At 32.2% G+C, this 27,819-nt stretch overlaps 1 protein-coding gene across 1 annotated transcript; it reads left to right on the top strand.

The window, feature by feature from the left end:
• LOC148270844 (circadian clock-controlled protein daywake-like) lies at positions 1–26,633 on the top strand (the record flags this gene model as incomplete). Its single annotated transcript, XM_088242140.1, has 4 exons — positions 1–208; positions 21,749–21,841; positions 23,736–23,883; positions 26,500–26,633. Coding segments are annotated over exons 1-4 (445 nt in total), but the record flags the coding sequence as incomplete, so codon positions are not given.
• Positions 26,634–27,819: the final 1,186 nt, after the last annotated feature.

Raw genomic sequence — 27,819 nt, 5'->3', positions numbered from 1 at the left:
TCACTTGCTCGGACGCGTTATTTGCACATAAAAACACGATATTTTTGGTTGCGCCGTTCGAATAAGTTACAAATATTTTTACAAACAGTTTTATCAAACAAATCGACTTTTTGTTCGGGCAAAAATTGCTTTTTAAAAATGTACAAATTTATTTTTATTAATTTATTTTTGTCTGGTGTAGCGTTTGCAGCTTCAGAAAAGCGATTGCGTGAGTATTTTAATGAGTTAATTTAATTTTATAGTAATTTATGGTATTTAACATATTATTTCTCTGATACAGAGTAAAGAAATCATATTATTTTGTACTTTTAAATAAATCGCAGTTCTTTTAAATCGTTCCTTTAAAAAAATAATAAAAATAATTAAAAACAATAATTTTAGGTATTTCTGAAAAAATATTTTTTTTTAAGTTTTATTTTATTTAATACACAAATAAATAAAATAAAAACAGTTAATAGATCAAGTTTTTCACAAATATAATAAATTATCAACGTAAATATGTAGTGTTTAAAACTGTCTGAACGTTTTGTTAATTATTTCTGTTTATTCAGTTAGTCTTCTTTGTTTATTCTCAAATGTAAAAATATTTTTCAAAAAGTATATTGTTAAGTCTCCTCGGCACGGGTACCCAGTGAGGGCACATTATTTTTATTATTAATTATAGTTTGTAAGACAAGAAATATGAATAAATAAATAAATACTAGTTGAATACGTTACACGGTGATGAAAAAAAAAATAAGAAGAGCAATGTAAGAAGGTGAAGAAAAGAAAATACGGGTTGAGGAAATAAAGTGGAGGCGAGTAAAAGCGATTTTTATAATATAATTGACTAATTATTTTATTATTGCCTAGCTTGGAACGGGGTATGCAGTCTATGCACCCTTGTTAGCTGGGAAAAGTTTACAAAAAAGTGTATAAATGATCAAATATATAAATAAATAAATTCGGAATCAATTTATTTACAATTATGTAAAAATAATTATTAATTTCACAATCGTATTAAATTAATAATCAGACACTGATAAATATTTTATTTGAAAGTTTTAGGTCATAAAACTTATTGATTTTCAAAACATAAACTTTCTGAACAAACATTTTGATTAATGTTAGTCAATATGAGTACTAAACCACTTACTGACTTTTCATGCCTACCGGTTTCGAGACGTACCCGTCTCTTCGTCAGGACACTCTCTAACCAACATGCGAACATTAAAATACACTTTCACTTTTGCCATGGTATACATAATATGTACATACTACCGATGATGGTAGAAGGGAAAGTTTATTCTAGTATTTGCATGTTGGTGTAGTGAGTGTCCTGACGAAGAGACGAGTACGTCTCGAAACCCGTAAACATAAAAAGTCGGTAAGTGGTCAAATACTAATATTTACTAACATTTATTATCATAAAAGTAAAAATACCTACTATAAATGAGAAAATTACGCCTTTTGAAATTTAGATTAAACTCATATAAAGTCAAAATGACAAATTACAACGAAGATGGAGAACATTTAAAGAAGGGAAAATGGAATTCTAGGCATTTACAGGGCTTATGACTTGATGATTATTAAGTGGCTACTTTGCCTATGTTTGAGCATCCATATTTCTTCAATTATGCTGTTGATTTTAATGTTAGTTAAAGAACTGAAACCTTTATTGCTGTGACCAACTGGTCCAAGAAGAAGTTTAAAAATTTGAAAATTGTTTTCAGGCGTTGCCTAGTGTGGAAAATAATTCATTCAGATTAATCTCTTCAAAACAATAAAGGTTTCAGCTCTTTAACTTCACTAAAATCATCAGATGGAAGAAATATGAATTTTCGAACATAGACATAATGGTGAATGTTACACCGTGTGTTAAGTGGCCACTTAAACCAGCCAATGACAGGTCATAAGCCCTGCAAATGCCTAGACTTCCATATTCCCTTCTCAAAAATGTTTTCCCTTTCTGTTGCAACAAATGTAAATATGAATAACTCACTAGGGAAGAAATCCAGCCGGTCTGCAAGCATTTGGACTTACTCAAAACATTGTTGAATTAACTACTTGGTAAAAGAAGAAGTAAAAAAATTGATAATTTTTTTCAGGCGTTGCCTAGTAGGTGAATTGGTTCAGCCGGATGAATCTCACCCACATGATAGAGGTTTCATCTCTTTTACTTCACAAAAGTCAACAGATGGAAAGTTAAGGAAATGTGGATGTTTAAACATAGACAGAATGGTGAATGTTACACAGTGTGTGAAGTGGCCACTTAAACCAGCCAATGGCAGGTCATAAGCCCTGTAAATCCCTAGACTTCCATATTTTCTTCTCAAAAATGTTTTCGCTCCGTGTTGAAATAAATTTTTCAACTATTTTTTTTTATTTTTTTTAATTAGTTCAAAACTCTTTTTGGAAATGTATTCTTTGTATTATTTAGTAAGATTATTTTGGCTGTCCTTAAATACTTTACTTCTACATTGTTTTTAGCAAAATTGGAAAATTCACATCGGCAATTTGACTCTTTTAAATTGAAGGTTCTGGGCTGGTATTCCAAACGCTCTCGTGGCCGAATTATCTCGAGTATTTACGTACAAAATACACGAGAAAAACTGTTTTCGTGCCACGAGAGTGGTTCAGAATAGTACCCCAAGCATAGTTATACCGCATCACTATGCCAGAACCTAGAATTGCCGAAACGAATTAAACACGTACCGGTGGATTTTTATAAGCTGGCGCGTGTGCTATGCTTTCACATACGCATTGTGTAGTATCCGTGAGTAAGCCCATGGTATGACGTATGACATCGCACGGCATACGCATTATGACAATATTCTCTGTCTCTCTCGCACTGAGACGCGCTTATGACATAAAAAAAACTATTGCTTTATTAGTTGCTAATGATATGGTAATTTAATATACACAGGATGCTTCTGCGTTCGTCTGAATTTCGCTGTGATTCTTAATGGTAAAAATATAAAAATATGTACGAGTATTAAGTTATGGATTAAAATACTGGTTTATAAATATGTAGGTATTTTCATTTAATCAAATCATGAATAAGTCGATTGTGTAGTGATGGCGCTTTCGCAAAACTTACACAAAAACATTTTTAATGTACAGAATACTGATTTTAAAAATCTTGATGTCATATGTATTGTTTTATTAAATGTTGTAAAAATCTCTTTTGGATTAGAGCGGGAAAAAACAATGACTTAAGAAAATGTAATATATTTACGAGTATTTATTTTTAAACAAGCATTCTTTTTTATTTAATATTTTGTGATCATCATAATAATATTTAATAGAGTGTAATTAAAATGCGCAGTACAAATTATATCGGAAAAAATACGTACCTATACACACTTATTGACAAACAAACAATAAATGTTGTTATTTATATACTTAAAACCATATTTACAGCTTCGCATTCTAGTTTTACAGTAATTGACTATTAAAAAATCATTTTTTCAAATTTGATTTGCCCCTTGTTCTTAGAAGGACTATAATTAGTAAACTAGAACTTTTTAAAAATGATTTGAAAAATAAAAAATAATAAGACAAAGTATTTTGGTAAATTTTTATTACATTTTTTTTTATAAACACTACCCTCTGATCCAACACCGAATTTTAAAAAAAAGGTAGCACATTTGGTTAAAATTTAATAAAACGTTTATTTTTTAATCAACACCTGTAGATTTTAAATGCGTTCGTGTGAGTTTTCTGAACGCGCCAGCCTAAGTTAAACCACCAGTAAGTAGATAAAGGCCGCTCGGAGTTGCTAATTTTCAAAAATATACTTTTTTACACAAATAAAAATTTATGTACAGCTCTTTCATATAAAACCAACCAGACCATCAAAACGTAGCAGAAAACTAATTTTTAGAGCAAATGAAGTATTATCAATAATAATTGTACTGGTGTATAAAACTTTGCCGTATATGTTAATTTTATTTTATTTATTTAAGAAGATACATACATGAACAGAAAAAATAAAAGGAATAATAATGAAACCCCCCGTTTAACCCCAGATATCTCTGCTTTTTATTTTCGTCACATAACACCTTTATGTCCACTCGTGTCTTTTGTCGTAACATGAGTTTATAATTTATTTGTTTAGCTATTTTTTTTTTTTTTAATATTTTATACAAATTTTTCTTTCATTTACAGCTTCTTTATATTTTCTCCAACTCTATTATCTAAACACTGTTCTACCTTTTATTTCTTTATATTGTATTTTAAACTTTTTGTTGTTTATAACCTCGTATCTTATATGGCTCTTATGTTAGTAAAAGTCTTAAGAGCGTGAAATAAAATAAATGTCTTAATTTTTTTTATTTTTACTAGCTATTATAACTTCTCTATTCGCACCGAGTAATACATAGGGCGCTCCGCTGGTACTCTAAATGCAGAAAACCGCGATGATTTAATACGTGAAGGCAAGATGATCAGTCTCACACTTCGAATCCAATCCAGGGACCTCGAAACATAATTGTGAAAAATTATCTTCAAAAACGGATATTCCATCGAGCCTGTCGTGAATAGAATGCGGGCCTCGAGCATGGTAGGAAAATGTTCTGATTAATAAACTTCGAGATGGACTTATTTCCACTCTATTACTTTTTTTGTGATTTTCACCTGAGAGTAGCCGATGAATCAAAAACTCCCGAGTTCCAATTCTATAAATTCATTCATTATTCGTCATAAAAACATGTTTAAAACGTTTGCCATTTAACACTATCTTACATTTTTTAAAATTAAACGTTTTAATGAAATGGCCAATGTTTTTTCTGATTAAAGGTAAATAAATAATTTTGTATCGACCTTAATTAGTGTGGAAATTTCATAATTTCAATAAAAATATTGGACATTAGAAAAAAACTACAAAGGTCAGTTTAAATACTATAAATTAATGTCAAGGAAATTTATATTTAATTAAAACGAATGTTAAAAGGTCTTCAACTTGAAACCTTAAGGCATTTTTTCAATGGCAATGAAAGGTTTTAAGTTGTTTGAACTCTTTATTATTTATTTACTGTGGGTAATATTTTGAATCTCATATTTTCAAGGTAAACATTATGAACTATCAGTGCAAGATTTGAATTTGATAGAACACGATTTTTTAAATGTGTTTTTTAATGAACGGACGTAATATACAAATGCATATTTTTTCCCAGGATAAACTAAAACTCGTTCCGAAACATAAGGAATTAATTATACATTATAAAATACAATAAAAAATACAGCAAGGAACAGACAAAAAATATATCATGATATAAAATTTTCACTCATACTGCTAGAAAAATTAGTCTCAAAAGGTTAGCACCTTTCTCTACCCCATCATCAACGTTCCCTTGTCTACCGGCGGATAGTACAGCCATAAAACCCAAGAACACTACGTCGATACAGTAAATTGATAAAACACTTAAATCTTAAACCATGTCATAAACATTGCATACTCAGGGTTTGCCAATAGGGACGATAGGATTTTTATAGCTCATGGCGGCCATATTTAAATTTCAAACAGTAACGTTTGCCATTTTATCATGAATCGTTTTACAATGCTCCAAGGTTTGGAAACTGTTTAAATATTCTATCAAAATTCGAGAAGTTTTGTTGCTACTCAAAGAGCGTTTCGTGAAGGAAATTCCGATTTTCATCAAGCTCTCATGTGATTGATGAGGCTCTATTACATCCGAAAAAACTCACTGTATGGTGTGGATTATAGTATGGTGGCATCATTGGGCCATATTTTTTTTTATAAATGAGCAAAGACGTATCGTTACTGTAAATGGTTAGCGCTATCGTGCCATGCTGAATTATTTTTTCTTTCCCCAAATTGATGAGAACGATATTTATTTTCAACAAGACGCGCCTTGCTGTACTTTGCCATACAGCAAATGTCGCGATGGAGTAATTGCCTGAAAATTTTGATTTTGAAACCAAAATTTTGTGATTTAACACCACTAAAGTATTTTCTGTGGGGCTATGTTAAATATCAGGTTTACACCAACAACCATTCTCCGCAACATGGTCGCCATACCATCTGAAATGCTGTACAGAGTCATCGAAAATTTACTTCACCCGATCAATCAGTGCAGGAGCAAGCTGTGATAGTCATTTAAACGATATATTTTAAATCACAAATGGCATACACGCACCATCTAATAAAATTATTCTGCATCTTTTTGGATAGAATTTACTGTGAACCCAATGTATAATTATAATTTTTGAAAAATTTTCTTTGTAAAACGTTTACTATATATGTAAAATTTAACTATTTCAGGGTCCGTATTCAGGTAGAAAGTCAACAGACTTATCCTATATAAAACTCATGTTTATATTACTTTTTATTTATGACTATTAATTATGATTCAAATTAATAAAATAAAAGTCAATGTATTTTTAAACTCGTTCATTTACAAGTTATCGACAAAGATACTTTAATTATTAATGCAAACATGCACGTTTTTGTGGAGAAAATAATATTTTTCTTTATTGACAAATGAAGATAACTAATAAAATAAATTAAACAACTTTGTTTTTAACCACTAATTTTTCATTATTGATTTTTTTTCACCGACCGGTTTCAAAGCAAACAAGCTTCTTCGTCAAGGTTTACGTAACTTATGAATATTTTATTTTTTTTAATTAGTGGTTTAAAACAAAGCTGTTTTATTTATTTTATTTTATTATAATGAATAACCACAAAGTTAATACTTCAAATATAAAATGTATAGAAGATAACTCTGTTTACTTTAAATTGTAATTAAGGCCCAGCAATGTTATCACAGAATAATTTTATTGGTTGAGAGCAGGGGGCTTAAAACCATTTTCTTTTTTAATCTAGACTACATTTTAAATCTGAAACCAATTGAACTCTTCGTTGTATGACTTCCTGGGCCCAGGTTACAATGGGAAGTTAACAGAATTATCTTCGACTGTCTATAAAGAAAAATCGATATTTGTGTACGAAAATAAGTTTATTTGCAGAAACATTTAAAGTACCTTTATCGGTAATCTACAATTAAACATGTTTAAAAGAAAAAAATGTATGCATATTCTGCTTTTCATACAGAAAACTTAATTTTCCTTTGTAAATAAAATTGAAGATGAATGTTAACTTCCCATTGTAATCGGGGCCCTGAAGACAAAGGTTTAAAGTCCTATACTAATGAAAACATGCTCATAGATCTAAGTCCATTTGCTTTTCTTATTAAAACCTATTTTTTTCCAAACACTTCCGCTTTGATAATTATCGCATTGATAATTATCTCGAAGCATCGTTAAATTTTTCATTTGTTTTTTCTTTATTTTTTTTATATGGACTTAAGTATTTTATATTTTATTTTATAAAATAGTTATATACAAAAGTAAAAAATAATAGATACAACCCATATACAACGCAATAGGCCAATTTCACGCTGGATAGTTATAAATCCACACGACTTGCTGCAGCCAGCGACACGATAAAATTAACCGGGCTGTGGTCCCGTGGCTAGTGTCGCGGACTCACGGATCAGAGGTCTGAGGTTCGTACCCCGCTCTAACACTACTTGCTTTCCGTTTTCTAATAGTGAGTTATTTACAACTCATTGAAAATGCCCCCCAAAATCAAAATATTTGTGTTAATCATAAGAACGCAAAAATTCCTTCTTAAAAAAATAAGGGTGTATTGGTTTTTATTATATTATTTTTTATTTGGTGCAGTGGTACACAGGGCACCGCATTGACACATCAAGTAAATCGTATTATGATCGGTTTTAAATGGGACGCAACGAATCTTACGCTTCAGGTGCCAGCCCAGGTATTCAATCAAATAGTGTAGAATTACCTCTTAAACCATTATTTTACGTCCACCATGCCAGGAATGGAGCCTAGGTTCGAGGTGGACTTTACCCCACTCGATTTCTTTCAGCATTTTTGCCTGAGTATTGCCATCGAGTTAAAAATACTTGTTCAGGGTTCTGGCTCTATTTTACACAAAGAACTGTACTCTTTATCTGTTTGGACACGGAAATTTTAAGTATTAAGCAGTACAGTTTTTATACCTGTATGGGTAAATTCATAAAATTTGCTTCCTAAAAATAGTTAAATGTTAAAATTTAAAGATTGATTTATTTAAGATAATTTTATTGGTCAATAAAATTACTTAATTAAATTACATTTCCTGAATCCTTTTTCAAAAACCGAAATTAATTTTGGAAAAAAAATCCTGAATCGTAGATTAAATCCTTATTTTTTTATTCCGACTTCATTGATATTTTTCTAAAATACACAATTGTCAAAAATACATTACCGAACATTTTACTTAAGAATTCTTGTATTTTTAACTAATTTAAAATACGTTAATTAATATTTTTTAAATGGAATTCACGTCGATCTACTAACATTCAAGAATCTAAATCAATTTATTACTTAATCATAAAGATTTCATTTACACCACTTGTAGATGTAATGTGATTATTATTCATGAAAATTAATTACATTGTTTATAAGAGCTTAAGAGGAATTAACTTTGACGTTTACGATGAATTATTTTAATTATTATTACCCATTACTTATTACGTGTGATAACGACTTAAACCAGTTGTCTGTTTTTATACTATTCCTTATTATTTATAGAAGATAGAAGAAAAATCATAAAAATCACTTTTGATTATACACATAACGAGAGGATTATCGTTTGACATTCCATGGATAACTTTATTACTCATCTAAGTGCGTTCTACACAAAATTGTTTTCCTAGTAAGGATTTGATTTTAACACCAGTGGCGCCCCAGCACGTCGTAGGCCCTGGCTTCCTCCAGAATCTGTATCCATTCCTCCCTTCACCTGCGCCCTGCGTCTCTTCTCCAGTGTCAGGCCGATAGGGAAATATCCCTCTTAATAAAGGCTTGTGAAATACTGTCCAGTAAAAAAAAGTTATTAGTATTATCTTATTAGTAGCATAAATAATATTTTTAAAACAGTAATTTTAAATTCCCGCAAAAACGGCCATTCCATTGTTTCCTGACCATTCAAATTCCAGTCACATATCAAGGCCAAACATGTCGCGTTTTTCTAGTGACGTATTTAAAAAAAAATCTTTATGAATTTATGTATGAAAACATTTTTCCACAATATACATATTGATTTTGACAATACAATTTATTATTCTAAATCCATTTAATATATTTTTATCGGTATTCGTACGTTACCAGGATTCTGTTATGAACTGATAATTTAGTTTATAAAAAACATTATCTACAGTAACTTTATGGGCTTGTGATCATATTTCCAATATGTTTTATACTGTTTTTCTACTAACTTTGCAAGTTGATCTACGTGTATGCGTATATTAACTTGTTTTATGTGTTTCTTGAACAATTATTAACATCCTTTCTCAAAGGTCATTTGTTGTCGACTTATATTAGTCATTTGATGTACATTTGCATAAAAAATACTGTAATGTAAATTAATAACAATAAGCATTGCGTTTTCTAAGAAAACCTATAGAAGAACTATTGTAAAAAAGACACTGTAAAATTATCCACTTAAACAACTAGTTGAATTATGTATTATTTATTTATTTAAATATGTATCGACGCCGACCCTGGAAAGGAAAAATTTACCAAGCAACATGTAGCAACTTTACAGAAGAGCCAATTAATGTTTTGTTTTTTTTTAATTAATAAAGAATCTCGTATTTATTTTTTTATTAAGATTATGCGGGAATTGCGCCAAATTAATAAGTAGGTATGTATGAGTTTTTTTTATTAATATAAAACCAAAAAAAAACAGAAAACTTTTATTGCTTACTCTACTAGGGCTGCTATTCCAAACGCTTTCGCGGCCATAGAAAACACTTTTATGTCGTGTATTTTGTATGTACACATGCGAGATAAAAGCTTTTTCTACGGCCGCGAGAGCGTTTGGAATAGCAGCCCTGGGCCTCGATTATGATGGGAAGTTAAAATGTATCTACAAAGTAAAATTAAGTTTTCTGTATGAAAAGTAGAATGTGTTTACAATTTTTCTAAACATGTTCAATTACCGGTTACCGACGAAGATACTTCGAATTTTCATACAAATATACACACTTTCGTACATAAATATCGTTATTAGTTTATACCGTCTCAGTATATACCGATTAAGATAGCCGTTCATAATCGCGACCCTGGGTCGATATATATAAAATACTTATACAGAAGTAATCTAAAGATGAATTGCGCTAAACTAATAATAAATATTAGTTTGTCGGCGCGTTTCTAATACAAATGAAGATAGGAAATGAAGGATAGGAAACAAATTAAATAATAACTAAAACAATGAACAACAAATTTAAAAAGGAGTAATTAAAAGTCAAACATCAAATTTTTAGTCTTTAACTTAATCCGTCAACACTTGAAGATGGACATGTGAAAAGTCGAAATAATCGGCGAGCGTGCAAAAGAAGATATGTGATATGACGTTATATCCTCTCCGCCTACCCTTACGGGGAAAAAGCGAGATTATTTGTTTTTTGTTTTTGCTTGAAGTCTTAACTTTTTATGAAAGTCCTCTAACTCTCAGCTCCATTGCTTCTGACTAGCCCCTTCACCACAACAATGTACAAAATAAAAAAAATGTTTTTAGTTTTCATTGACGAAACTTGTAAATAATCTTCATCATACTCTGATCCTCACGCGATGGTGCATAAAACACTACATTGATACAACAAATGCAGTCTGTTTCATAAAAAAGTGAGGAGAGACTTATTCATCTTAGGTATCATTCCAGGGACCGTGAAACATTTCACGTCAACCCTGCCAGTAATCGAACCTGAATCCTCAAACATTGCAGGCAGAAGCACCAACCACTACACTGCGAGGCGGACGTATCTCCACTGGATTTTATTTTACAAGATTTTTACCCGTCAAAACACTCGTCACGGATTCTAGTTCTATTTCATACACAACGTAACTGTATGCTTCACTTGGAATCTACAGCTATAGGAAACGTCATGATACACAAACGTAAGCAACGCACTAAATTAGTTAAACGAGCATTTGCGGTCGCGGGCCCTGTGGCATGGCTCTTCCAGCGGAAGTGCAAGTGATGTCTTGGAAAACAACTTAAAACCTACCTTTTTTTCTTATTTATTGAAATAAATCCTTATCACGACAAAGTAAATTATTCATTAATAAAAAGAGGTATTCCAATGAAAGTGCCCGTCTCTTTCCCAAAGCTGTTCAAAAAGACAAGTGTCTTTCTTCAGTTTCGCATATTCACCATCAATTTGTCTGGGGTCACCATCCATCCCGATATATCAAGACTATCACCGTTATTGAGCCCTCTGTCCCGACGTCCCGATGAAACCTATAATGAACCGATTTAAACTTACACAATACAACGCTCAAAAATCAACAAAAATCTTCCACGGCCGTACTGTGAAATGTGAAATGCTTTCAGCAATTGATGTATCCAAACAACTTCGTGGAAGCTGAACTTGCCTCCATAGAGCGGATGTCGATAGCTCCTGTGAAAGATTTTTTTTATTTTCAATTTCAGTTTTTGATTTCATAAAACTATATTGGAAAAAGTAATATCAATGTTGTTGGCCCAATAAAAAGTAACGATAAAAAACGTCGTCTGCTGCCAGGGTCTGTAGAATCAATATTGCGATATTATGTTAATATTAAGTAATACAAAAAATCTGGCCATCGGCAAGAAGCACCACATAAAATGTAAGATAAATATTTCTTTTATATTTCTGAAAAACCATTTACTACGTATCCCCATTCCAGAACGTCCCGACGAGACGGTACTAATGTCTCAAAAATCGAAAATTAAAAATAGAACTGTGAATGAATAAATAAATCAATCGAATACACATAGTCAGTACATTTACGTTATTCAGTTTCCCTGTATGATAGTGAAGGAATACAGCGTTAGTTCTAAATTGAGATCGCGGACATAATTCCCGGATCCCGCTTCGAAAAGATGAAGAACGTGGTAATATAGACAAAATTGACAACTACACAAAACTTCTGAGGTGTAAAAATGGCACTATATAAGTAATCCATTGTGACACCTCATTATTAACATGGATAAATTTAATACATCTATATTCGTGGTATCACCTCAAGAGCGCTTTATAAAAATGGTTTTACTCAGTATTGCAAATGATTTGAATCAAATTAATGTAAAATACATTTTATAAGACGTTCGAAAATTCTAGAATACTAACGTTGAAACTGGCAAAACGTATGTTGCATGAATACAAAATATAAATATTATTATTTGATCACGACATCAGACCATTTTCAAAATAATAATACAAACTTTGTACGTATAAAATATTCTAACCTCTCAGTATTCAAAGGATGTTTTTCGTGCCTATTCATCCAAAATTAATTATTTGTATTTTTAATCGTCTTGAGTTCTTTTGTTTTAAGCTAAAAACGTGAAGTATTTGTATTTAACGATATTATTATTTCTTATTTTTTGTCACACTGTTTTTATATCTGTTGCACTGGGATTTTCGTTTTAGCCGGAATACATATTGGCTAGCCAAATTACACCATTAATTTAGTTACCCTAACGCTCTCTTTAAAAGACTTAAAATTTTCGCTAAAAGCGGCTAAACGTGGCTAAATTTGTAAAAAGGAAAATTTTTGACAATATGGCTAATCGTCGATTGGCCATTTTACAATACGGAGCCATTTTGTCATTTGGATCGAGCGTCCAAAACGTTGTAATTCAAGACTAGTCGGAAATGTTAAATGAATCATTTCTATTTAAATTTATTTCAGCAGAGAGGGAAAACATTTTTGAGAAGGGAATATGGAAGTCTAGGTATTTACAGGGCTTATGACCTGTCATTGGCTGGTTTAAGTGGCCACTTTACACACTGTGTAACATGGTCTAGTAGGTGATTTGGTTCAGCCGGATGAATCTCACCCACATGATAAAGGTTTCAGCTCTTTTACTTCACAAAAGTAAACAGATAGAAGAGTTGAAGAAATGTGGATGTTTAAACATAGGCAGAATGGTGAATGTTACACAGTGTGTAAAATGGCCGCTTAAACCAGCCAATGACAGGTCATAAGCCATGTAAATGCCTAGACTTCCATATTCCCTTCTCAAAAATGTTTTCCATCTCTGTTGAAATAAATTTTAATATGAATAACTCCCTAGGGAGGAAATCCAGCCTGTCTGCAAGCATTTGGACATACTCAAACATTGTTGAATCATTACCAAATAAAATAATTACTATGGCGAACGATATCAGTTGTTATTTCCATAATCTTCAATTGAATAGTTAGCATTGCTAATATCATAGATATGTAATTATATCTGTGTCCAGGCAGATAAAGAATACAGTTATGTGTGTGAAATAGAACCAGAACCCTGGACGAGTGTTTTCGCGATTCCTACTCTCAGGTGAAAATTCCGAAAAAGGAAATCGAGTGGAAATAAGTCCGCCTCGTAGTGTAGAAGTTGCCGTCTTCACCTACCAATGGACGTGAAATATTGATTTTAAAGGTAGTTAAAACTGCAATTTTCCATTGTTGCTGGACTGGCACCTAAAACGTAGGACTCATCTCCTCACCGCTATGTAATAGATGATAGAAATACTCAACATTTAGTTTACCAACGCAGTGCCCTATGGATTACAAATAGTAAATAGGTAAAGCTTTTGAATATTTTTATTTCTCGTTTTACAATGAGGACGTTCATTTTTTTATTCGTTAATAGACTATCAACTAAGCCATTTAATAAGTTTTGCAATTACGACTGTGACGTCACAAGTTCTCTACGGTGAGTTCTACTGATTGGTGGATTGGCTTCCCGTAAACCGGAAATAAATCACAACACTCTATTATTGATTAATTCGCAAGAACTCGTTTCGTCATTCAAAGTAGTTCATTTTAATTATTTTTTTATGCATTTTCGAGAAACTTCGCAGCGCAATTACATGCCCTTATTTTTACCGCGTGTAAAAAACCATTTTTTATATCCAATTTCCCGTAGAGCTGAAGTCCTCTTTAGATGAAATTCAGAGCAGAGCGAGAGTGATTGATTGCTTGTTTTGGGAACAGAAAAGACGGAAATATTCCTCATTAAGTAATGTTTCTTACTTTAACATAATTAGGTAAATGGTGCGAGTCAAGGTTTTAGTAAAGTTTACAGTTCAAGTCCCGTGGCTGATTGAACATATTATTTATAATTACTATTTTCTATCTAACAAGGACTTACCGTGTCACTTTATGAAATACGAGAATTGAAATTCGCTTTATTTATTACATAGAAAATTATTTTTTCGTATTTTACCTTGCAAATAATGTATGCATGTTGGATATTCAATTAAAATTTAGCTTATTTTTGTGTTTAAATTTTACAAATTTCTTTTGCTGATTAATTCGTTTGCTCACCATGCGTAAGGACTCGGTTTCAATATACAACAAGGTCGAGGTAAATAATTTATTCAAGATATGTTTTTTCACACCAGTTTTTCATAGTCTTCACGTAGTCGCCTTCCCGTTCTATGGAGGTTGTAAGTCGTGGCACAAGCTTTTTGGTGCCCTCATAGAACTCTCCTGCCATCTCCTTCGTCCACTTCAAGACCTCTTGTTTCACCTCCTCATCGGTGAGAATTTTTTTTTCACCCATGCGAGTCTTCAGGAAGGTAAAAAGATCAAAATCTGAAAGCAGTGAGTCAGGGGAGTATGCAGGGTGGTTCAAAATCTCCAACCAAACGAGTTCAAACGCGCCTTGGTGGAGTTAGCCATGTGCGAGCGGGCGTTGTCGAGCAACAAACACATTCCCTTTGTCAACATTCCCCTCCGTTTGTTTTGAATTGTTCTTTCGAGCTTTTGTAGAGTCTAACAGTATCGTGCTCCAGTAGTCATCTCCCCCTGAGGCAAAAAATCAATCAAAATTATCCCTTTTCGGTCCCAAAACACGGATGCTATGATTTTTTTGGCCGAAATTGAGGTTTTGAATTTTTCGGCAGTTAGAGAACTAGTGTGCCGCCACTGTGATGACTGTCTTTTTGTCTCAGGGGTGTAATGAGCCACCCATGTTTCATCACCAGTCACAATGGAGCTCAGAAAATCCTCACCTTCCAATTCAAATCGCTCAAAGAACTCGCGAGCGCTAGCGACCTGATTCAATTTGTGCTGCTCTGGCAGTTGTTTTGGGACCCATTTTGAGCACAATTTTCGATATTCCAGCATTTCTGTAATTGTTTCGTAAAACAGAGATCTGGAAATTTGTGGAACCATCGCAGACATTTCATCTACTGTCAATCGGCGATCTTCACAAACAGTATCGTCGATTTTTTGGACCAACTCATCGGTCACAATTGAAGGTCTTCCACTCCTTTGCTCGTCATGATTATTCGTTCTTTCTTCATTAAACTCACGACGCCACTTAAGTAAGTTTGTTCGGTTCATAGCACCTTCGCCACAAACAGTTTTGATACGTGCGTAACTTTTAAAATCTTTATTTATTCTTTTAAATCTATTTTATCACATTCAAAGTACTCCTCTCCCGGTACAATACACTTATGCCAACGTTTTTTCCAATTTTTAAAGTATATTTTCGGAATGGCCTTTCAGCGCGCAGCGATTCGGTTTTTATCTCTTCAATCGTATCAAAACGGTATCCTCGGAGCGATTTCTCTTAGGGAATAGCCAGAAGTCACGCGGTGCTAAATCAGGCAAATACGATGGTTGTGGAATGATATGAGTTGAATTATTGGCGAAATGGTCTCGAAGCACCAATGCAATGTGAGATGGTGCATTATTGTGGTGCAAAAACCAAGAATTGTTTTTTTCTGCGAATACCTTCACGTAAGCGTTGTAACGCTATGTGTATATACGTGATTCATTTCATTCATTGAAGTGCTTTCACACTTATAGATTAAGCAGACAGGGTATTGTCTAAGCGTATAACCGGTAAGCGTTACATAATGCTAAATAATATTCATTGTTAACAGTTTGGCCCGGCGCGGCTTAAGGAATTCATAATGCACAACACCACGATAATCGAAGAAAACTGTCAACGTAATCTTGAGTTTTGACTCATTTTTCGCACAGTATTCGCTTGATTGGTCGGTGTTTCCGGGTCGTATGCATAGATCCAAGTCTCATCTCCAGTTATCATGCATTTCATCTTGTCCTGATAGTCAGGAAGCATTGTTTCACAGATTTCAACGTGAAGCTGTTTTTTTCAAAAAATTGAGTCTTTTTAGAATCAAACGAGATTTCACTATTTTCAGGCACAAAACATCTTTTAAAATGGTCTAAACTGATTCAAATAAAATGTTTACAGTACCAGCGAGGTATTTTATTGTCAATGGATGATTTTTTACCACTGAACCAAGATTTCTTTGACGTGTTGTTCATCAGTGAATGTTGATGGTCCTCCACGGTGATTTTTGTCTTCGACGCATTCTCTGTCTTCTTTGAATTGTTTATACCACTTGTAATTTTTTTTGTGACATATCCTAGTCACCAAATGCCTTATGCAACAGTCTCAATATTTCTGCGGAAATTTCATTCCGCAAACAAAATTTAATCCAATTTCTTTGCTCAACAAAATCAGACATTGTAAAGTTCGCTAAATTAACTTTTCGTTATTCACAAAACACGAGCGTGACTATTGGACAAATGCAGATATTGGCAATTTGACAGATATGTCAGTGACAGTATTACCAACCTATAAAAAAGGTTGTGAGATCACCTAGTTCAGCACATCAGCACGTCAGTGTGACTTGGATATCCTGGATGCAGTCTGTACAGAACAGGATAACATGGAGGCGAATGGAGGAGACTTTTGCCCAGTAGTGGACGGTAACAGGCTGAGAAAGAAGAAGAAAAGAAGTTCTCAATAATAAAATGTCGGCTCTAACTTAACACATTGAAAAAGTCTCTCGATTGCTTCACATAATGATGACTTTAGTATTTATTGTCAACGTAAAATTAAGGTCTTAAGCGACAAATCGGAATCAAAATGTTTGCATATCACTTGTACAGAGAAAATGCGCTGAGCTTGACAAAACACTTGTCTTAGCGGTGCTATTCTGAACCGCTTTTATCTCGTGTATTTACATACAAAATACGCGAGATAAAAGTTTTTTCTACCGCCGCGAGCGCGTTTATAATATCACCCCTGGCGTTAAGCTAGGGTTTCATAGGACAGCGGTGCCCGTATTTTAACGGCCGTAGTGAATGGTGATGCGGTGGACAACCGTCGTAACGGTGACTAGAGTGTGGTTTCCTAGGAAAACGGTGTTATCAACACCATTTAACACCGTTTCCTTAGGAAACCGCTCTCTAGTCGATGTTACGACGGCTGTCCACCGCATCATTGTTCACTACGGCCGTTAAGATGCGGGCACCGCTGTCCTAGGAAACCCTAGCTTTACTGAAACTATGTTACTTGTACCGTACCTGGCATGAGTATCCGCACTTAAATGCCTTTTATAAAACCATAAAATATGTCGACATTTTCTAACATCCATCTTGGCGTCACTAATTATTGTAGGTTATCATTATCCTCATTGTTTATCTTCATAGGGAGCACCAAGTGGTGCATAGAGAACTGCATTGTATCCCAATCATTTATTTATTTATTTACAGACTTATTCGGTCCATTTAGTTACAATAAAATACATTATTTTTTACTCACAGGTACGATGGAAATAAAATATTATTACAAATAAATTTTTTTACTAGATTAACCTTGAATTACATAAAATTCTGCCATTTTACAGATTTTTTCATAAAAAGGTAGAAACATAGAATTAAGAATAGTCCAGAAGGAGCGTAGAATGATATTTGAATACATCGGACTGTGTCCAAGTGTGTGTGTGAAGTCGCCGGGTAATGTTGCTTGATAATGTAAAAAAAAGTAATCTGTTAATTTCTCTAAAATTTTATTGTGCACGCGGAAACATTGATTGACACAACAGAGTAGATAAGTAAAGGGTCATTTAATAAGGGTAATTGAATTAATGAACTTTGAACTTAAAATATAAAACAAATTTTATTTGACATAAAACGGATATTTTTAAATCATGTTAAATAACATTTGACGTTTTAAAGATAATTCCGTTCAAATTTCCCCACGGCGTTGTTTAATCCGAGGTCTAATTTTCATTAGTTCGTTTACTAGATGAGCAGAGTAGGGTAAAAAAAATCTACCCTGGCAACATTAACGAAATTTCCGTTTTCTTTCTTTGACAATCTGACAAATGGAAAAATAATTCAATTTTCAAGTAATGCATTTGTTTTGTACACATTCATTTGCAAATTACAGATGAAATGTGATTGCATCCCGTTTCTTTAAGATCCTAGCAGTATTTTTAAACTTTAAAAGGACACAACACGGCATAGTTGAATTCAAATCAGAAGTTGCGTACTGAGCGACGTCTACAATGAAACTAATTGGTTAAAACGTAAACCTACTCATTTATGAGTAGTTGAGTCGCCTTCTGTTTGATGTGCGTATGCGGTTTCTGGACTATTCTTAATTCTATTAGTAGAAAGCTTTTTTTAGATGTGAGTTGCTTATTTTTTGCAATCCTTAATATGTATAAGGCTTATATTTACTGCAATAGGTGTGTTCCTTCTACCTGCTCTAACTATTGTGTGAGGATCCGGCGGGATGATCGGCTGTGGACTTATTAAGGAACTTCTCCGCATTTGCTGAAAACCACGGAAAACTCAATCAGGCGGAGGTTGTCAGCAAATAAGTGTTCCTTCCTTGTAATTTATTTTGACTGTCCCTAAAAGGGTTTTTTTCCAAAAACTCACTGGGAATATTATAATATAACATATTTTTGTATTACTACTTAGAAACAAATAAATTAATAATACGTTACTGTTATTTCGATAACTTTATTCAATTTATTACAAAGAGGGCTGGAAATTTTGTGGCCATGATGTTTTTCTATGACCAAATTTACCGTGGGAACGGTCGCCAATGGCCGCAATCTGTTGAACTTGAGAGAAGAGACAGTAGCAGGTTTACATAACACAAGTGGCTGTGCACTTTCTCCGCTAGTCACGATTTTACACTTAATTTCCACAGAGAAATGCCAAATAGTACCTACGTGTGCGCGTAACATTGCGGAATAGGAAAAAATGTTGCCACTTGATTGGGTATAATATTATTAGGTACATAACTCACAAAATGGTTACCGGTACGATAAAATTTTCAAGAATTTGTTATGTGAGGGTAATATGATTTTATCCGGAACTGCCATTTTCAGACCGGCTTATTTTCCGGGAATACGGATGTTTAATCACCACTTCCAATAAAAAGTAAATTACCACCATATTTATTGAGTTGGCGTTTACATTGATTTGAGTCCACATATTTATTATTATTATTTCAGTACCTAGACTGACATAAATATTTTCAGTCTACTAAGTCTTCCGATTCGTTTGAAAATATTTTAATAAGGACTATTACTGGTTCAATTTTGTTTTTAAAAAATAACATTAAATCGAAATATTTTTATGTTTTATGTAAATTGTTTTTCTGTGTTAGGCAACCAAACAAATAAAATAAAATAGTGAATGAAATAAAACAGAACACCCAGGCTTGAAAAAACATTTCAACTATGGTGACCTCACCCAGAATCGAACCGGAAACCCCCATGCGTGAGGCAAACGCATTAGCCATTAGGTACACCACGGGGGCCTTATTATAATAAGTTATATTTTTTAGAGCCAGTTGCTCCAAAAAATATTGTGTTTAAAAAGTTTAGAGTTAAATAATTGTTGCATTTTTGTCAAAATTGACGAAATGTGTTGCATTAAAAAACCAAGCTAAGTGTAACAGACGCGGCGACGGGTCACTTTCTCCCTCAAGCCTTCAGTACCCGGCAGCAGGGCCGGTTTTAGCACTACCAGCGCCCTGGGCAAGATTTCTACGGCGCCCCCTATCTTTCATCCCTTCAGACCCATACGAAAAAAGGCAAGGTTTATAGTGAAATTACCATTTATTAAAAAAATACTAGTAAAATTTTGATTTTCTAGCCTTTCTATCAATGAACCCTTTTATACGTACTTAAGTTTATGTTTTCCACAATTTCATTTTCGATTGACAAAGATGCCAGGTTTGTGAATCTAGATTGGGGTATTGTCGATCGTAGATAAGTTTTTCTCAGTTTAAGATTTAAAAAAAAACTCCTTTCCCCACTAGCAATCGTTACAGGTATAGTGATCAATATTCGTAACGCTATCCATAAATTTGGGTACAGTCCTTGTAAGTTACGATCTTTGATAAAATTCAAAACAATGACAGGATTAACCACATTCTGATCAGGCAAAAATTATTTCAGACTTCATCACACAACATACAACCATCTATATCGGATTTAGAATCTACTGTTAATTTAAATTGGAAATTACCACAGAGTTTGAGAAGGTCTGGTTTTTCCGGAATCTTTTTTATATTGAACCAAGATTTTAAGTACTCATTTAACTTTTCAAATCTTTCATTGAGTGAAATTAAGGTAGTGTCCAAAAGGCTGTAGAAAAATTCAACTTCAAATTACTTTTTTGGAGTAGTTATAGTCTCATCGTGGGCCACTATAACGAGTTTGTCGCTAGATTAAGTAAAATGGGGCTCCTGCAGCGCCCCTTTATATCTGGCGCCCTGGGCGGTCGCCCGACCGCGCCCTACCCTAACGCCGCTACTGCCCGGCAGTGAATAGTAAGTACGTCGGGTTTACGAAAGAGACTGCCGACTTTGTAGAGGGTCGTCTATATCGCACGAGTCATGTATCTGTATTAATGTATGAATAACAAAGACGACGCTTTACAAAGCCGATTAGGCCGGCAGTCTCTTTCTTAAGCCCGGTGTCATTTATTTGATACCGGCCACTGTACTTCGTTTCTCCTTCATTTACTAAGGCTGCAAAATATATTCATATTCCTAGATGTGACACGGGCGACACGGCATGGTCGAGCTAAAAAGGTTACTCACAACCAAACTAGCCTTTACTAAAATTATTTTTCCCTGTAATTTATTTATTATATCATCCTTTTTAGGATCACGTTCTTCTGACGTTCTGAGCAGTTATTTGGTTTTTCTATTTAGTTTTTCTACTAGGTTTTTCGTATTTTTTATTTTATCTCTGTCTATCTTCGCCTCTGTTGTATACACCATGATTTGGTCGGACACACGTTTTGTATATCCGAATTATATTTCCAATAATCATGTGTTCATTGTACTATACGACATTTCTTAGGCATCCAGATATTTACTAACTGAGATGGATATGTTCTCATCATCACTATGGCAACATCATCTGCATGGCATGTGATGTTATTGACCTTATCTCCCTTAGTAGATTCACTATTTTTTTTATTCTTAAAAGCGTTTTTTTATATATTTATTCTGCTTGTGTAAGAAAAAATTTTTGGCGTAAATATTGTTGTGCTATATTTAGTTATAAAGGTGCTAAACTTGCTTTGTTTCTTTGTTGTTCTTAATATGGGTAATTTTCTAAATGTTAATATTATTTATGTCCCGAATTGAGTTGTTACAACTCCTGGAAATGTAATTCAACGTATTATACTTGTAAAATACTTTGTGTTATATGATTTATAATTTTTTTTTTTTTTTTTAAACAAATTTAAAAAAAATTAAAATGCTTAAATTAAAAAATGAAAAATTATTCATTTCAACCTGTGATTTCATGTGTGATTTACTAAAAGTTTTCCTCGGATAGACCATTATGAAAGTTATTTTTAATTTTGTGTTTTCTTTATTTTATTACAGCTGATAATTTCAAACGATGCAGCCAAAATGACCCTAACGTGAGCAATTGCCTGAAGTTCAATGTTCCTGATGCCTTAAGAAAAATGAAAAATGGTAAATTTAGAACTATGTTTTTATACGTAGAATTTTAAAGTGTCGTTAAAACGTCAAGAAAATCTACTTGTTCAAGTAGATTAATTTTAAGACATTTCTTTTTTAATTTGTTTTTTTTTTCTTTAAATTATTTTCTAAGTGGTTTTTCGAAAAACAACCAGATGTTGAAATTATCGTATTTGTTGGCCTTCTTAAATATTTTAATTAAAAATAAATACAATTATATTACATCATGTTATATGAAATCTTCTTAAACTTTCTTTGTTTTTATTGGCATTATTTCAAATAATAGAGAAAGGTTTTTCGATCAGTTTTAATGATATGCCCACGAATAGGTAGTCTTTGGTCATTTTATTTGTTGTTCTTTATATTTTTCACTGCAATTATTTATTAAATAAATATACGAGTGTACGAAAATAACATCTGTAAAAAATAATGCAATTATGATGGTTAAATTTCTGATTATTAAACTACCTATCACGGGGTAATTACTAAACTAGGTAACTTCAAAATCAGATTTTGTGAGTTACCCACTAAAAACACATTTTTTTATCCTCCTCCATAAATGATACAAATAGACAAGTCATCGTGGCTCAGTTGACTAAACGGCCAACCTTGAAACTGGCGGTGCGAAAAAAAAAATCCAACAAAGTATTTTTTCTCAATTGGTCTGGGTGTTGTGTATAATTCACAACTTCCTTCCATATCTTTTCTCTCTTACCTGCTGACAAGCCTCTAAAATAGAGGTTCAGCGGGTTTATTCCTTTTTTTTAAATTAAAATAATAAAACAAAAAAAATGCATACAAATCATCGTTATGTGATTTCCAATGAATGCACCTGCCTGTTTGTAGCATTTATGGAGGGAAATAATAATATGTGTTTTTAGTGAGTAACTCAAAAATGCTGATTTCAAAGTTATGTAATTATTCCACGTTGTTTGACTGTTTTTATATTATTCACAAGTTTGCACCTGAGTGATAATAATGGCACAAGTCCAAAGTTGTCGCTTTTGAGTTAAGTGTGCAGAAATGTTTCTGAATATAATGCTAATCCGCAGAATTAATGGCTTCTTATTAACATTTATGTGGCCTTAAAAGCAAACAATTCAATGAAAAACATACTATATTATGTGTTTATGCCACTACTATTTCTAAAAACGTTTAAAACTGAATTGCTCAAGTGAGTAAACTTTAATTTGTGTCTTTATTTTTTAATTGAATGTTAGTTTACTAATAACGCGGATGGGATGGGCTCTCCTGTATTTTTTTTTTTAATTTGTCATTGTTATTCCCGGGGTGCGAGTTTTTATGGGTTGCTGAAATGTATATTTTTTGCATAAAGGTATTTTAAATAAATATTTTCTTCATATCCCTGTATTTCACTTACTAAAAGTATACTTTAAATGTTGCGGTCAAAAATATTATGCACTTATATTTATGGAATTTATTTGCCAAATAAAAATTAGTGTAATTATATATTTTTATTAAAGAAAAGAAAGTAAAAATTCACAAGACTGTCGAACATTGAGCTGTGTGGTAACTATGTTATGCAATAATAAGAATTATTAGATAATATGAATGAAAGTATTTTTTAAACACAAAAAAAAACATTTCCCTATCCGCTCCCAGTAGTGCATAGGTTACTGCATGGGAACTTCAATGAGGAAGTTCAATGCTACGGGAAATGGATATAAAAAATATTTTCTTACACGCGATAAAAATTAAAGCATTTTATTGTATGGCAAAGTATCTAATTTTAAAATAATAATTTTATAAAACGTGAAAACACCCCATTAATATTTATGTCGATACCGCGATGTATTTTGTATTAAATATTGCGGCTCAGTAGTTTTACCTTCAAGATGACAGTATGTTAATGTATTTGTTTTTTCAGGAATACCAGAACTCAAAGTGCCAAACTTGGAGCCCTTGGAAGTTGCCGAAATAGATATAAATACCGGATCAGGGCCAGTTAATATTCGACAATTGTATAAAAATATTAAAATATATGGAATCACAGAATCCAACTTAACAACATACAAGTAAGATAAACATAATCAGTATTTTATCACATGATAGTTTAGACAGCATCTCTTTCGCATAGAATTTCTGAAATATCCTCACCAATTTTCTGTCAACAACCGCAGCATATGAGTAACTTAATACGTTTTGGTGATTTGTGCTAAATTAGTTACAAAATATCTTTGAGCTCAAATGAAACGACATATTAAACAGAAATGGGGAATATTTGTAATGTATGTTTAAATTAATTATTTTTCTTTTACAATAAATTTCTCTTACATTTCTTGGCTTATATTTTATTTTTATTTGGGAAAAGCAACGGTTGTTATACAAAAATAGTAAATCCAATTAAAGTTTTTCACAAATATAATGTACCTATGTAATAAATATTTTATGCCTAAGTATTAAAATAATTTTATTTTCAAACTCATTTTTCGTTTATCGAGTTATCAAAATTTGCTATTAGGTGAGCGATTAGTTTAGATTTTTGTTCGACGTCAATATGGAAACGACGATTATTTCGTTGTTTTAAAGTAGACGCATCTTAATAACAAATTACAACATGGATGGAGAATACCTTTAAAATAGGGAATATGGAAGTCTAGGCATTTAAAGGGCTTATGACCTGTCATTGGCTGGTTTGAGTGACCACTTTACACAATGTGTAACATTCACATGCCTATGTTTAAACATCCATATTTCTTAAATTCATCCATTTGTTGATTTTAGTAAAGCTGAAGAGCTGAAACTATTTATTTATTAGTGTATACGCGGCACAAATGCCTTTTAATTTAATAATGGCGAACATGTTACACAATAAAGATAAAAAATAATAAATTACAAGATAAAAAAAGAGCAAGAGCGGGTATTTTGGTAATAGATTTTTTATGAACAATGGGATAGAATTTAAAAGAACTGAAACACACAAAATATGAAAAATTCTTTCGGGGAAATGAAATAATCTTAAGTAGAATTATGTACATACCATATATAAAATATTTTACCTTCATTACTGTGCTACATTGTGTTTATTATTTAAATTGTTTAAATTTATCATTATTATAAGATTATGTTTGTTATTATTTTGTTGTAATTTTTTTAGTTATTTAGTTTTATCTTCCTTTATATATTTTACTGTAAGTTTCTCTTTTCTGTTAAATAAGCGCTATCGGGTGTTTGGTGGATTTTTCTTTTAATGCCTATTTTAATTTATGTTGGAATTTTGTTAGTTTAGTTATATGTTCATTATTTCAAAAAAAAATTTTTTTTTCTTGGTCTTATATTTTTGTTATCTATTGTTTGTATATATATTGTTATTCTTGTTGTTTTTATGTTTATTGTAAATTAATGTAACTTGTTTTAAGCCGATGTTATCATGTTTTGGTAAAAGAGTAAAAAAAGAACATGTTTAGTGGCAAAAATACATATAATTAACTTGCACTACAAAAATTTAATTAAAATAAAAAATAGTGCTTATATTTTAGAGTATAGGCTAGTAACGGAAAGCCTGACTTCAGCAGACGTAAGTGACGAACCAGCGCAAATCGTGTGAGATACAAATATCACGCTTTGAAACTTGAATAGGGATTCAGGGTATATTAAAAATAATATCACGTCAGCGTTTACGTATCGAATAACAGGCCATCAAAGTACTAGCCAAAAACTTACTTTTGGTATTTTTTCCCGTCCAGATGTCGTATGCACCCAACCACTTCTTGTAGACTGCTGTTGCCAATTCCATCAAGTGGCGCATTAAAAAAAGCAATAAATGCGCGACGTTGCCAGTTTACTATCGATCACAGATTTTTTGAAATCGCCATTGTAACAACTCTCCTCTGTTACAACCCTTATAGATCTCCCCTACTTGTTATGATTGAATCCCATTACTTAAAATAATAAATATTGAAATTTAGAATTATTTTTGTAAATTTCAAACTGCTCTTTTTGCCAACAGGGGTGCACTAAATGTAGGAATGCGGTTTTTAAGAATGTATCAAATGTTAACCAATATTAGTATTACCGAAAATACAGTTTTAAAAAAACATGCGTAGTAATTACAAGGAAATTAAGGAAATAATCTGATTGGGATCCATAAAAAACTAATGTTGTTGGTAGACATTTAAATACAAACTTTTTTCACATGTAAAAAAAAACTTCCTCCCAATTTTTTAGTACATGCATTCTCGTCGAATGCTTACTTTTTTTTGCAGAACAGATGAAAGATTTTAAGAGGTATAGAAATACCCGAGATGAAGCTCGTAAATACGCAAAAAAACACGCATAAATCGGTCCAGTAGTTATTTAGTCCATCGAGGACACACATACGAACATTGCAATATATAAATATATATAGTATATATATAAATATATATTTATATATTGCATTAGAAAACGCACTGTTTAATTTTTGCTAGATAATGCCTTATTGCTTGGAAGGGCAGTACTATGGTAAAGTAATATCCATATTGTGTTTGAAAATAGAATCAAGTTATCGTAGAATTGAGTGTGGATCCATAATTTATTGAAACCAATATCTATATAACACCTTATCCTTACATTTTTTTTTTATAATTATGTCAACTTTTAAATTATTTTCGTTCTCACATTTTAAATGGGGTGATTTTTTTTATTTCCAGCGCTGACTTGAAGAACTATAGACTTATAACTGACTCATTTTCTAAGAGGGTAGATTTTGTGGCTGATTATGTAATGGACGGGCGAATCTTACTGCTTGTTGTCCAAGGAAAGGGAAAATGTAACATAACAATGAGTAAGTTGTAGAAAAAAATTCATTAATATTATTTTGGATGTTTGTAGCACTAACTTTGTAGTTCATTGTTATATTTTAAAGGAATAAATAAAATTACTTTATTAATATTTAAAGCATTAACTTTGTGGTCAAACATTTTACTAAATGTTATTAAATATTTGTACATAACCACTTACCGACTTTTATATGTCTACCGGTTTCGAGATGTACCCGTCTCTTCGTCAGGACACTAATTAAACCAACATGCAAACCAACATGCAAAACCCACTATACACCTTCACCAATAAATGCAATTCTTGTCCTTCAGTCAACGTTGGAAGAACATCAAGAAATTTTGATATTCGTGTTAAAGAACATATGATGTGTCTTCACAATAATAATTTCTCTGAATTCGCAAATCACCTAATCAATTTAAATCATAACTTTAATAAAACTACAGGAGTCAAAATCTTACATGCAAATAATAAAGCGTTAAAAGTAAATAATATGGAAATATTTCACATTAGGAAAGCTTTAAAAAATAATGTTCCTTTGATCAATAATCAAACAAACTTCCAATATAGTCCTTTATACGATGTTCCACTGTAATGGTCACCCTATTACACCTATTAAGCTTACCCCCTCCCTCCAACCCCTCTACTTTTTTCATTAATTATCAAACAACAGAATATATTCATAATTTAATCGGTGCATGTTTGTCCTAATCAGTGCATGTGCTTATTAAAATGCATGTCGTGTTGGTTTTATAGTTTTGTGCAACAACTATGGTTAAGGTGTATAGTGGGTTTTGCATGTTGACTTAATTAGTGTCCTGACGAAGAGACGGGTACGTCTCGAAACCGGTAGGCATAGAAAAGTCGGTAAGTGGTTATATACAAATATTTAATAACATTTAGTAAAATTACTTTGTTTAATGAACCACTTTTTTTTACTGTCACAGCCGACTAATTGCAACTCACGTTGCCCTCTTTATTATCACATTTAAATAATATAACTCATAAATTAAATAATTTGGAAATACTCGAAATAAAAAAATCCATCAAACAAAATTGAAATATTATAAATAATAAGTTATTTATTTATTTATTTATTATTTATTTATTTATTAACGGACATTGTCCATATATACAATTTATAAGGTTTAAATATTACAATAAAAGAAGAGTTTAAAACATTTTTTAAAAAA

Source organism: Micrasema longulum, unplaced genomic scaffold (genome assembly GCF_059751315.1).
Source record: "Micrasema longulum isolate JH-2025_06_02 unplaced genomic scaffold, ASM5975131v1 h1tg003341l, whole genome shotgun sequence".
NCBI classification, from domain to species: domain Eukaryota; kingdom Metazoa; phylum Arthropoda; class Insecta; order Trichoptera; family Brachycentridae; genus Micrasema; species Micrasema longulum.
The sequence above is the reverse complement of the archived record's forward strand: the minus strand, read 5'-3'. Positions and strand labels throughout refer to the sequence as shown.